A 14,271-nucleotide genomic window follows, 5' to 3' on the forward strand; every position below is an offset into this window, starting at 1 on the left:
GCTACCATGTTATTTAGGTTATGACATTTAAAACATACTTGGGCTCTGTAGAGTGAAATGGACAATCTGAGTATGTTTTGGAAAACCCAGGGACAATTTTTCAAATCTTCTCAGTAATTGAGGAAGAATTCACTTTATGTTAACAATCAGCTGGTATCAGCCAACACATTATCCTTTAACATTTATGGCTGCATCCATTTCCTACTGCCGAGAAACAAATCTTCAGCAAACAGTTTTTATTTAGATCATGATTCTATGGGTAGCTGGGCCCAGCTGGGTAGTTCTTCTGATCTCAGCTGGACTTTTACAGGTCTGAGTTTCCTGGTCTTTGCCACTCTCATTTCTGCTTCAGTTGGGGCAACTGCTCACTGGGCTCTGATCCACATCCTTAAGCAGGCTAGTTTACATGCTGGAGGCAGAGTCCCAAGACAAAGAATGCAAGTGCAAGATCTTTTGAGTCCAGGGGCTCCTGGGTGGCTCAGTCGTTAAGCGTCTGCCTTCGGGCAGGGTCCTGGGATGGAGTCCTGCCTGCAACAGGCTCCCTGCTCAGCGGGAAGCCTGCTTCTCCCTTTCTCACTCCCACTGTTTGTGTTCCCTCTTTCATTGTCTCTCTCTCTCTCTCTGTGTCAAATAAATAAAGAAAATCTTTAAAAAAAAAAGATCTTTTGCGTCCAAGGTTCAGTGTTGGCACATTGCCACTTCTGCAGCAGTCTACTGGCCAAAGCAAAGCCCAAGGCCAGCCTAATGATTCTACCTCTTGATGGGAGATGCTGTAATGTCTCACTGAAAATGGAGTGGATATGAGGAAGAAAGACCAATGAGTAACTTTTGTAAAGAAATAAAATATCAAATGCATTGCATAATATGCAATCAGTACAATTACCCCAACCAAATAATGCGTGAGGTACAGATCTTCAGCCACAGAACTTATACATATGTTAATACATGTTAATTTAAACAATATGAAAGTTGCTGTTTTATAGCACAAAAATGAAGAAATCTTGTCAATTTTATAAGTTCCATCTTAAAATGTATATAGTGTAATATATACCCACATATATGAGTATAAATACCCATATCATTTAGTAGTAGGATGGAGTGAGAAGAAGGTGACAAATTTATAAGTGGAAGGATATCTAGCTAGTAGTCCAAACAGTAGAAATATAGGTCACTGCTCTTTGAGGTTCCCTGTGACAAATGTTCACAAATAACGTATTCTAAGCAGATTATTTTGCCCTTCATTTGTAGACAAGCAAGTAACCAGTTACTGGCTTTTAAACACTTTTTTCTTTTTGTCATGAGACCATTTGTTCAAATGGAATTTATGCTGTGCTCCAAACTATGAAAGGATAAAAGTAGACATATTTTAATGGAAGCTAAAAGAGTGAGTCTAAAAACATCTAGGTGATGCATGACATTTTTTTTTTTTTAATTTTGAGTAGAAGTGAAATAGCAGAAAAGTATGTATTCAGGCAGATTCAATAAGACATTACACTGGCATTTCTTGGATTGAACAACTGGTCTGTTACTATCATCACACACCATTCTCTTATTTTAACATCAAAAATAAAACATGCATGCAGGGTTTATTTTTTATTATTATTATGTTATGTTAATCACCATACATTACACCATCAGTTTTTGATGTAGTGTTCCATGATTCATTATTTGCGTATAACACCCAGTGCTCCATGCAGAACATGCCCTCTTTAATACCCATCACCAGGCTAACCCATCCTCCCACCCCCCTCCCCTCTAGAACCCTCAGTTTGTTTTTCAGAGTCCATCATCTCTCACGGTTCATCTCCCCCTCCAATTTCCCCCCCTTCATTCTTCCCCTCCTGCTAGCTTCTTTTTTTTTTTTTAAACATATAACATATTATTTGTTTCGGAGGTACAGGTCTGTGATTCATCAGTCTTACACAATTCATAGCGCTCACCATAGCACATACCCTCCCCAATGTCTATCACCCAGCCACCCCATCCCTCCCACCCCCCACCGAAAAAAATCAATCAGAGAAAGACATGTATCATATGACCTCACTGATATGAGGAATTCTTAATCTCAGGAAACAAACTGAGGGTTGCTGGAGTGGTGGAGGGTGGGAGGTATGCAGGTTTAACTATTCTTTTTTTTTAAGATTTATTTGAGAGGCGGGGGGGGGAGGGGTAGAGGCAGAGAGAGAATCTCATGCAGGCTCCCCGCTTAGCGCAGAGCTCTACCCGGGACTTGAATCCACAACCCTGAGATCATGACCCGAGCTGAAGTCAAGAGTAGGCTGCTTAACTGACTATGCCACCCAGGTGTCCTTTAACAAATTCTTAACTTTCATATTTTACAATTCAAGTCTAGTCAAAGTGAGACTGAGAAATGGCTACTGTTGAACAGAAATGACATGGCAGGTATCAATGGTGGCTGCTTCTAGAGAAGCAGATGAGACAGATTTCATTTAATCTTAGTTCATTTTCTAATTATTTAAAGCATACTGTGTTGTCTTCTTATTGGGTGCTATGGGCATCTTGAGGAACAACATCTGTTTTTTCCTCAATATTTCTGATAACTCTTCCTTCTCTCAGGTGACTTGGAAGAATGGTTTACAGATAGTAGAAACATTCTAAACACCATGTTGATCAGACAGACACAGGAAGGCAGATGAAGTAAACAGAGGGTAGATGAACCCCTGATTTGTAAAAACAATCAAAGAATTATTGGTACAAAATACTGACCCCATTTAACAAAACAAAACAAAAGAGGAATGAAGAAATTTGACACACGCCTTTATTCCTACATCTATTTATTAATGTTGGTCTAATTTATGAGAGTAATATTTAAATTCTGCCATATTTCTTCTCTGATGTTTTAGTGGTGACTAATGAAGGGATTTACAAAACTAATCCAAGCCAAACCAAGTCAAACATTAGAGAAATATATATTCAAGGATGGGACTATTTGCCATGCAGTGACTTGAAAGCTAAGTCATTCCCTGGGTTAAACTGCAAATTTCTTTTACAAAAGTACTCCCACTTTAATCAATAGGAAATAATGGGGGGAAAAAGTGGGCTTGGAGTGAGCCAGAATTTGTCTTGGAACGTATCAAAAAGGGACGGTATTTGGTATTAAAGGACCAAACTCAGATGCTTTGAAGAGTCCACAGAATCATTTTGTTTGAGGGATGGTGGGATTGCTGCAGCCAGGGTTTTTTTTAAACTGAACTCTAGCTCAGTTACTCATCTGCTGATGAACTAGAGTTTCAGTGAGGTATTCTCAGCTTCCAGGTTGTTATAAAAACCTGCCATATAGTCAGCGTTTACTATGCTCTAAATATTTTCATACAGTTATCTCAGGCACTCACCAGAGAATTTTGTCAAGCAGACAACATAATACAACTTTACAGATGAGAAAAACAACGCTCAGAGAGTTTAATTAACCTGCTTAAATGATCACAAATAGTAAGGAGTGGAACTAGAATTCAAATCTTGGTCCATTCCATGCTCTCATGAAATCATGCTGCCTTTCAAAACGTATGAAAAAATGAGGTCATAGCCCTCTAAAGGTTAATTTTACATTTCAGATTGTTTTAAAAAATGTTTGATGGGCGTCTGGGTGGCTCAGTCGTTAAGCGTCTGCCTTTGGCTCAGGTCATGATCCCGGGGTCCTGGGATCGAGTCCCACATCGGGCTCCCTGCTCGGCGGGAAGCCCGCTTCTCCCTCTCCCACTCCCCCTGCTTGTGTTCCCTCTCTCACTGTGTCTCTCTCTGTCAAATAAATAAATAAAATCTTTAAAAAAAAAGTTTGATAACATAAATGAATATGATGTCTACATACAACTTTCTACCTTTAAGTTCTTAACGATACATATTAACCTCCATGTCCTCTTCTCCTCTCCCAGCAAATATACATTAATATTGAAAATAATTGAAAGGTTTTAGAAATACTGCTTTCAAGTGACTTATTGATAGTTTACTTTTATTACCTTAGACAATTTTGCCTTGGATTCAGAATTATCTTTGGGAACAGAGTCTTTGATTAGCCGAGATCGGTCATAATTAGCATGTTCTGAGTCATCCATGTAATCCTTATCTTTCCCTAGGGCTAGAAAAGAGAAAGAGAAAATTACATCCACTTTTATCCTTCTTCCTTTTCTCTTTAAATGTACTAATCTCTCTTTTATTCATGCTTTTCCAAGGTTTAACCAAGTATAACATTCTTATGACCCATCCATCCAAAAAGTAAGGAAAAAAAGAAAAAAAAAGGGGGGGATAACACGAAAACTTCCCTTTAGTAGATTAATACTGACACTACGGTAACTTTCATAAAAATTAAATACATCTCTGCTATTTAATGGACTTAAACTTTTTGAAAATAAAATTAGAATTATGCAAACTCATCATCTCTTTTGAATGTGAAGATAAAGTTTAAGATTTTATTTATTTATTTGAGAGAGAGAAGGAGAAAGCGAGTGAGAGAGCGCAAACAGGGGGAGGGGCAGAAGGGGTGGGAGAAGGAGGCTCCCTGCCAAGCAGGGAGCCCAACATGGAGCTCAACCCTAGGACCCTGAGATCATGATCTGAGCCAAAAGCAGACACTAACCGACTGAGCCACCCAGGTGCCCCAGGTAAAGGTATTTCTAAGAACTCAATAGATTCCCAAGCATTTATTTGCCTAATTAAAAACTATTAATTTTGAGAATATGTTTTCTTAAAAGTTGGAAAGTTTTCTTTTTTTTTAAATTTTTATTGTTATGTTAATCACCATACATTACATCATTAGTTTTTAATGTAGTGTTCCGTGATTCATTGTTTGTGCATAACACCCAGTGCTCCACGCAGAACATGCCCTCCTTAATACCCATCACCAGGCCAATCCATCCCCCCAACCCCCTAAGTTGGAAAGTTTTCTAAATGTGAATTTGACTGAAGAGTGACAGAAGTCTGAGAAATCATAGAAGCAATTCTCACAAACATTACAAGAAAAAAACTTTTAAAAAATATCAGGGATTGAAATGAAACTACAACTGCAAACAAAGAGAGAATACTGAAAATTAATTACTATTAGAATTATAAAAAGGATAGGACCTTGTAAGAATATATCTGAACAATCAGCTGTAATCAATGCAAAAGAGTATAAAACAAGAAGCCTCTATGGGCTGTAAGGACAACCAAGAACTGCTGACGTGCTTCACACAATATGTATTCCATATGATAGAAGCCCCTCTTCAAATTCAAACACAGACAGAATCGTATATATTTTGCCTTTCCAAATAAATGAAAATGTTTTGGAGAGTTATTTTATTCTATCTGTTAACCACCTATCAAACATAAATTTTGACATAGACAACTATGTACAATGCTTTAAATATTTCAATCATTTGACTTAGTATTATAATGAATAAAAAATTGTTTATAATATATGCAGTAATTTCTTTTAGTAGTAATGCTTAAAATCTGCTATAATATATATTATGCCATGTACAGCTAGATTATCAGAATCTTAGCAGTGGTATGAATTAAGACTGGACAGGTTAATATTATGTCTTAGTATGTTATTAATTTCCAATTACGTTCAAATGCTCTAAGCACTTAGGATTAAAACCAGATCTATTAAAAAATAGCTAACACTGATTGATGTTAACAGTTGTTGAGTACATTCTAAGAGCCAGAAACTTACAGGTATTATTTCCTTTAATCCCCATAACATCTGTACAAATGTGGGTATGCTTTTTACCTACATTTAATAGTAAATAAATTAATGCAGATGGAGATTAAGTATCATGCCAAAGTCACTAATTCAGTAAGGAGTGCATCTAGAACTCAAACACATTCAGATCTGACTCCAAAACTGACGTTTGTGAATATACTATAATGTTTTCTCTCGATTTATGAAGATTACATTTTATTCATTTAACAATTATTTATTAAACACCTATGATATGCCAGACGTTGTTTTAAGAGTTAGAAATGTAACAGCAAACAGAATCCCGCCGTCATGGAATATTCAAGTCCAAGGAGAAAAACAATAAACAACACCAGTTAAGGAAATAGCCAGCATATTTTGTGGTGAGTGCACTGGAAAATAGACAGCAGAAGGGAAGGAGGGAGGTGTCCCAGGTGGGGAGGATGTTGTTTCAGTACAGAGAACTGTAGTAACGTTTGAGCAAAGATGCAGGAAGGTGAAGCAGTAAGTCACACAGGTAACTGGAGGAAAAATGGTCTAGACGGAAGGAAAAAAATGCAAAACCTGGACTTGTATTGAGTGGGTGTCAGATGAATGAGAAAGAAACTGAAATTTTGGAGTGAATTTGTTGGATCAGTTACCAAAACCCCATCATGTCCAGCTTGCTGGTTTGTAAGGCACAGAAGTTTCTCTCTTTTTTTTTTTCCCTTTTATTTCTCCTCTCTTTCCTTACCTTTCTCCTTGTCTCCCTATCTTTCCCTCCCTCTCCCTCTCTCCCCATCCTTTTCTTTCTTTTGATATTGGAAAGCTAGGAGACCTTTGTGATTAAATAGCAGTAGGTAAAGGGGCAGCATTTGCTGGGAGCATGCACCCACCTGCAGGTCACAGTACTGTGATTCCTTAGCCTAAATCTGCCCCGTCCTACAATCCTACATCAAAGCTTTCCCTGGCAGTCTGTCTTCTCATCTGTAATAGAGGTTTTTGAAGAAGGTCTCAAAGGGTCCTCCTCTAGGCTCTAATAACTGTGTGATTACTAACTTAATGTTTACAAAAGATAAAATGCAATTTATGTCAATAGATCTCATTTACCACGGAATACAAGAAATACCATTTATAGAAGTTCGCTACTCATTTAAACCTTACCCCATTCACGATTACATTTTCTAGGCAGAGATTTTTATATTTTGTTTAGCTTAATTTTAATTTATTTAGTTTCTCTTCTTTCTCTTTAATTCCTATAACACAAATATTCCTGGAACAGGAACATCCTTACATCATCATCTTGCTGGAAGAAAGCTCGGTTTTGAAAGACTTGCCAAATACTACCAACTTCATGAAAGCTTTTCAGATCCTCAGCTCCTTCCTGCCCCAAAGCTCCAAATACAATGGATCCTTTTCTCTCCTGAATTCCATCACATTCGGTTTTCCCCTCCCTTTCTTTCTCCTTCTCTTTCTTCTTTCCTGCCTTCCTTTCTTTTTGTGATTCTTTATATTTTTCTGAATTTAGACAAAATTATCCCAGGACCGTGTTCAATCTTTTTTTCATGTGTGTTTAATTTACTACAGAGTCTAGCACAACTTGGTCATTAGTAGATGAGTTAATTTAAAAAGGAAAAAAAAAAAAGATGGACTTGCTATTTTGGAAAATCTGGATCATAAGTGACATAATTTTTAAAATTTCCTTTTATTGTTAAGAATGTAAGGATGTTTGCCTTTCTTCTTGTTTTTCTTGAAATTATACAGGATTCTTTTGTATATAATAAAAGCTTTCTTTTTTCCTTTTACTATTAGCAAGATTGCAAATTCCTGTCATTGTAATGTATATTTAACTCTCTGGTCTTGTCTTTTGCAAGGTTCCTACAGTGTTCCCAGGTCAGAAACAAGAAATCTCTACTCTTACTGACTTAACATATACTTTTCCTGAACATAAAAATGTCTTAACTTAGTTTGTATTCTTTTGTTAAATACCGGATTTTTTTTTTCTCACACTAACTTTATATACAATATTCCTATAACTAATGTTTTGTTTTGTTTTCTTTTTCATGTGGATTGCTAATAATTATTTAACTGTTCTATGTATCAGGTATACTTCATTAAATCAATATATTGAGCTAGATCTACAGTGTACCAGAGATATTCTACTTTGAAGGGAGTAGGAATCACAATGAACAAAAATCTTTACCCTCATGAAGTTGACAGTAATAAAGTTAAGAAAAGAACTAATATAACTCCTATCTATTAAATGATGATATGATCAGTTAAAAAAAAAAAAGAGAGGCCAGGGAGATAATGGGGAGGGCAGCGATTTGCGATTTTATTTATTTATTTATTTTAAAGATTTTATTTTATTTTTTTTAAGATTTTATTTATTTGAGAGAGAGAGAGCGAGAGGGAGAGCAGGAACACAAGCAGGGGGAGTGGGAGAGGGAGAAGCAGGCTTCCTGCCGAGCAGGGAGCCCGATGTGGGACTCGATCCCAGGACCCTGGGATCATGACCTGAGCCGAAGGCAGATGCTTAACGACTGAGCCACCCAGGTGCCCTAAAGATTTTATTTATTTATTTGAGAGAGAGAATGAGATAGAGAGAGCATGAGAGGGGGGAGGGTCAGAGGGAGAAGCAGACTCCCTGCTGAGCAGGGAGCCCAATGCAGGACTCGATCCCAGGACTCCAGGATCATGACCTGAGCTGAAGGCAGTCGCTTAACCAACTGAGCCACTCAGGCGCCCCACGATTTGCAATTTTAAATAAGGTGGTTAAGGATGGCTTCCCTGAGCTAACCTGGAGCAAAGATGCCAAAATGGTAAGTGAACCTCTGTGGGAAGAGCAACATAGGCAAAGGGTACAGCAAGTGCAAAGGCCCTGAGGTGGGAGCATGCCTTTTTTGTCTGTTCATAGACAACCAGATTAGTGTGACTGGTGAGGAGTGAACAAGAGTGAAAGTGGCAGGGTATCATGTTAAAGTGGTAATGGAGGAAGTAGGAGCGTATCAGCGAGGGCTTGGGCCTTTCAGAATGATTTTGGTTTTCATTCTGAGTTAAAGAGTGCAACTGGATGAATTTGACCAGAATTGAATTTGAGCAGATTTTAACAAAATCACTCTAGCTGCTGACATGAGAATAGGCTGAAGGGGCCAAGGTCAGAGGCAAAGAAACTAAGTAGGAGTTATTGCAGTAATCAGGTAGAGAGGATGTGCTTTGGGTCAGTTGTGATACATGACTAAGAAATGTTCAAACCAAGGATGTATTTTTTTAAAGGAAAACTAACAGAATTCTATTGGATGTGGCATTGAAAAGAGAAAAGTCAACAATAATTCCAATGTTTTTAGTCTGAGCGCTGGGAAGAGTGTCATATTATTTTCACATAACATTTGATTAAATCTTTTAAAAGTATTGTTACTAGCTTTCATTACCGGTGAGGAAATATAGGCAGTTACCTAGGGTCTCATATTTGGTGTGTGGCAGAAGAGCCCAGGAAATCTGGCCCTAAACCTTACATTCCTAGCCACTATGTAATACTGCCTCTTGTAGTATTGGAAAGATGATGATTTAGGAAACTTTGAAGCCATAAAATATACACAAGTTAAAAAAAATAACTGGGGGGCGCCTGGGTGGCTCAGTTGGTTGGGCGACTGCCTTTGGCTCAGGTCATGATCCTGGAGTCCTGGGATCGAGTCCTGCATCGGGCTCCCTGCTTGGCAGGGAGTCTGCTTCTCCCTCTGACCCTCTTCCTTCTCGTGCTCTCTATCTCTCATTCTCTCTCTCTCAAATAAATAAATAAAATCTTTAAAAAAAATAAAAAAAATAACTGGGTTATGTAAAAATTGTAACATATTTGTTGAATGAAAAAGGGTGGAATCTCCAATTATAAACATAGCTTTCTATCCTCCTTAAGTTGATGGTTATAGAGATAAATATTAGTATCCTAATAGATAAAAGATAAAAATCGTTAACAAACAAGAAATAAGGGTGAGATAAATTTAGTAAAAACTTACTTATTTTATGTGGTTTAATATCTCCATGACCAATAATTTAAAATAAAAAAGGTACTATTTTATGCTAGTACGTAAATATTCTTTTGCATCTTTCATTTTAAATAAAAATATCCATTGCTGGATAATTCTGTTGACTGAGCATAAAATACCATTTTTCTGCTTTGCTTTACTCTTTAGCACATAACAGTTTCTAACATGCAAATGTTATTTTTATTTACCTTCATCTATTTCCCTTACTAAGGTATTTGTGGGCCAGTTTTCTGCTTTGTTCATTTTTGTTGTCTTTTTTGTTCACTGCTTTGTCCCTACCATCCAGAATAAGGTCTGACCTGCCTTTGTCATTCAGTAAAGGTTTGTTGAATGACTACAAGGATTTAAGTGCCCATCACTCCTGTCTGAACTATCTTCAAATTATATCTAGAAACTGATCATTTATCAAAGCTATAGTTTCTTAATCCAAGCCACCACTACCTCTTGGCAGAAATCTGTAAGTCTCCTAACCAATCTTGTTTCCATCTTTTACCCCTACCATACCAACAGGCAGAGTGGCCCTTTTGAAACTTAAGTTAAATTACATGAAACTTCTACTTAAAACCTTCCAATATTTTTGTAGCTCCAAGTAAAAGTCATATCTACAGTGTGGCACACTGGGTAAGCATCATCTGGCCCCTTACTACTTCTCGTCCCGCTCCTCTAAACTTACCCTCATTCCCTCCAATCCAGCTGAACTGGGTTCCTTTATATTAAGTATGCTCTCACCACAGAGCCTTTGCACTTGTTCCTTTCTCTGCCAGGAATGCTCCATCCGCACTGCAGCCAGCGTTCTGCTCATGTCACCACATCAGAGAATCTTTCCTTCACCACCATTTCTAAAATAGAATCTACCAGAGTTCTCTGTCTCCTCATAAGTCTTTATTACTTTTATTAGCACCTGACATAGAATAACACATACACATTCACATAAACAGGCATGCAATATATATATCAGCACTTGACATTAAGTTATAGCATAGATATATCGGATATATGTATGTATACACATGTGCATATGTATACATGTATGTCTATACAAATAAACATGTTTTACATCCATATATTTGTGCTTGCATCCACGTAAGAAACAGAAACAGTATCTATATATCTATATGTACATACAACACTTACAATTCAATAATAAAAAGGCAAACAACCCAGTTTAAAAATGGGTAAAAGATCTGAATAGACATTTCTCCAAAAAAGATATACAGTAGCCAACTGCTGTTGGTTTTTCATGTGTTTACATGAAAAGATGCTCAAAATCATTATTTATCAGGGACATGTAAACCAAACCCACAATGAGACCACTTCACAGCCACTGGGATAACTATAATAAAAAAGATGGACAATGACAACTGTTGGTGGGCATGTGGAGACATCGAGCCCTCAAACACTTGGATAGGAATGAAAAATGGTGCAGTTGCTGTAGAAACTAATCTGGCAGTTTTTCAAAAGTTTTAACATAGCTACCATATGATTCTCCAGGCTACTCCTAGGTATATACTCAAGAGAAATGAAAATATCAATTCACAAAAAACTTGTACACCAATGCTCATAGTAGCATTATTTGTAATAGCCAAAAAGTAAAAACAGTCAAATGTCCATCAACGGATGAATGGATAAATAAAACATGGCTTATCCATACAATGGAATAGTATTTGATCAATGCTAAAACATGGATGCACCCTGGAAACATTATGCTAAGTGGAAAAATGCTAGTCACAAAAGACCAAATATTGTGTAATTCCATTTGTATGAATTGTCCAGAATAATCCATAGAGAGAGAAAGAAAATGGGTGGTTACCTGAAGCTTGGTGGGCTGGGGTAAGAATAGATGACTGCTAATAGGTATGGTATCTCCTTTTGAGGGGATGAAAATATTCTAAAATTTATTATGGTGATGGATGCACACCTTTTCAAATATAAAAAAACATTTAAATTGTACACTTAAAATGCATAAATTGTATGGTATGTGAATTATATCTCGATAAAGCTGCTATAGCTATATTTTAAAAAAACATGATTCTCAAAGCTTAAAAACATCATTTAATATGTTGAAGCAGGGAGCTGATGTAGTGAAAAGATGATGATTTCAGCAAACCCCAATTAATCCTGGTTAAGTCATTTATTAGCTTAAAGGCAGAGGTTAGTTATGGTTTCTCAGTCTGGAAAACTGGAATAATAAAATCTTGTTTCAAGGATTAAATTAAATAATCCATGTGATTTGTACATATAAGGCATTGAAGAAATATACATTCTTTTTCTTTAATCTTTCTTTAAATTCACAACTCTAGTAATTAGGAATCTACAAAACCAATTATGTAATTTGGGCTTACAAAAACGTCGTATTTTCTACTTCAAAGCCTAGGTGGAAGGGAAACAATGTAATTACCATGAGTATGCCAATGAACAATTTAAAAATTTAATTTACAATTCCCTTTTCCAATCATCAGTAATATAATTTATGATGAAAACTTTTGTTGAGTAAAGTGGGAATCCATTAACTCTTGGAAATTTTGTGTGCAAACCAACATCAGCTCAAAACTCAAGGGGACCAATCAAGATAGTTGGCTCCTATGATTGTAGTATAAACCTTAGAGCATCTCCCAGAGTGGAATTTTAATAGACAAATTATTTCAGCTCAATTCTTCTCTATTTTTTTATTTTCATTTATTTATTTTTTTAAATAATTTTTTATTGTTATGTTAATCACCATACATTACATCATTAGTTTTTGATGTAGTGTTCCATGATTCATTGTTTGTGCATAACACCCAGTGCTCCACGCAGAATGTGCCCTCTTTAATACCCATCACCAGGCCAACCCATTCCCTACCCCCCTCCCATCTAGAACCCTCAGTTTGTTTTTCAGAGTCCATCGTCTCTAATGGTTCATCTCCCCCTCCGACTTACTCCCCTTCATTCTTCCCCTCCTGCTATCTTCTTCTTCTTTTTTTTTCTTAAAATATATTGCATTATTTGTTTCAGAAGTACAGATCCGTGATTCATCAGTCTTGTACAATTCACAGTGCTCACCATAGCACATACCCTCCCCAGTGTCAATCACCCAGCCACCCAATCACTCCCACCCCCCACCACTCCAGCAACACTCAGTTTGTTTCCTGAGATTAAGAATTCCTCATATCAGTGAGGACATATGATACATGTCTTTCTCTGATTGACTTATTTCACTCAGCATAACACCCTCCAGTTCCATCCACGTCGTTGCAAATGGCAAGATCTCATTCTTTTTGATGGCTGCATAATATTCCATTGTGTATATATACCATCTTTTCTTTATCCATTCATCTGTCGATGGACATCTTGGCTCTTTCCACAGTTTGGCTATTGTGGACATTGCTGCTATAAACATTGGGGTGCACGTACCCCTTCGGATCCCTACATTTGTATCTTTGGGGTAAATACCCAGTAGTGCAATTGCTGGATCGTATGGTAGCTCTATTTTCAACTGTTTGAGGAACCTCCATACTGTTTTCCAGAGTGGTTGCACCAGCTTGCACTCCCACCAACAGTGTAGGAGGGTTCCCCTTTCTCTGCATCCCCGCCAACATCTGTCATTTCCTGACTTGTTAATTTTAGCCATTCTGATGGGTGTGAGGTGGTATCTCATTGAGGTTTTGATTTGGATTTCCCTGATGCCGAGCGATGTGGAGCACTTTTTCATGTGTCTGTTGGCCATTTGGATGTCTTCTTTGGAAAAATGTCTATTCATGTCTTCTGCCCATTTCTTGATTGGATTATTTGTTCTTTGGGTGTTGAGTTTGATAAGTTCTTTACAGATTTTGGATACTAGCCCTTTATCTGATATGTTATTTGCAAATATTTTCTCCCATTCTGTCAGTTGTCTTTTGCTTTTGTGGACTGTTTCTTTTGCTGTGCAAAAGCTTTTTATCTTGATGAAATCCCAAGAGTTCATTTTTGCCCTTGCTTCCCTTGCCTTTGGCGATGTTTCTAGGAGGAAGTTGGTGCGGCTGAGGTCCAAGAGGTTGCTGCCTGTGTTCTCCTTTAGGATTTTGATGGACTCCTGTCTCACATTTAGGTCTTTCAACCATTTGGAGTCTATTTTTGTGTGTGGTGTAAGGAAATGGTCCAGTTTCATTCTTCTGTATGTGGCTGTCCAATTTCGCCAACACCATTTGTTGAAGAGACTGTCTTTTTTCCATTGGACATTCTTTCCTGCTTTGTCAAAGATGAGTTGACCATAGAGTTGAGGGTCCATTTCTGGGCTCTCGATTCTGTTCCATTGATCTATGTGTCTGTTTTTGTGCCAGTACCATACTGTCTTGATGATGACAGCTTTGTAATAGAGCTGGAAGTCCGGAATTGTGATGCCGCCAGCTTTGCTTTTCTTTTTCAATATTCCTCTGGCTATTCGGGGTCTCTTCTGGTTCCATACAAATTTTAGGATTATTTGTTCCATTTCTTTGAAAAAAGTGGATGGTATTTTGATGGGGATTACATTGAATGTGTAGATTGCTCTAGGTAGCACTGACATCTTCACAATGTTTGTTCTTCCAATCCATGAGCATGGAACGTTTTTCCATTTCT

At 37.3% G+C, this 14,271-nt stretch overlaps 1 protein-coding gene across 2 annotated transcripts in view; it reads right to left on the reverse strand.

Annotated features, from left to right (window-relative positions):
* Positions 1-14,271, reverse strand: part of ANO3 (anoctamin 3) — a 440,613-nt gene that overhangs the window by 172,159 nt on the left and 254,183 nt on the right. For both annotated transcript variants that reach the window (XM_025879336.2, XM_073904837.1), the window contains one exon: positions 3,975-4,093. In XM_025879336.2, the coding sequence (XP_025735121.1) occupies positions 3,975-4,093 (119 nt within the window). The remainder of the gene's footprint in view (positions 1-3,974; positions 4,094-14,271) is intronic.

The sequence above is a fragment of the Callorhinus ursinus genome, unplaced genomic scaffold (assembly GCF_003265705.2).
Source record: "Callorhinus ursinus isolate GAN/ISIS: 27379988/994484 unplaced genomic scaffold, GSC_fseal_2.0 scaffold21, whole genome shotgun sequence".
NCBI classification, from domain to species: domain Eukaryota; kingdom Metazoa; phylum Chordata; class Mammalia; order Carnivora; family Otariidae; genus Callorhinus; species Callorhinus ursinus.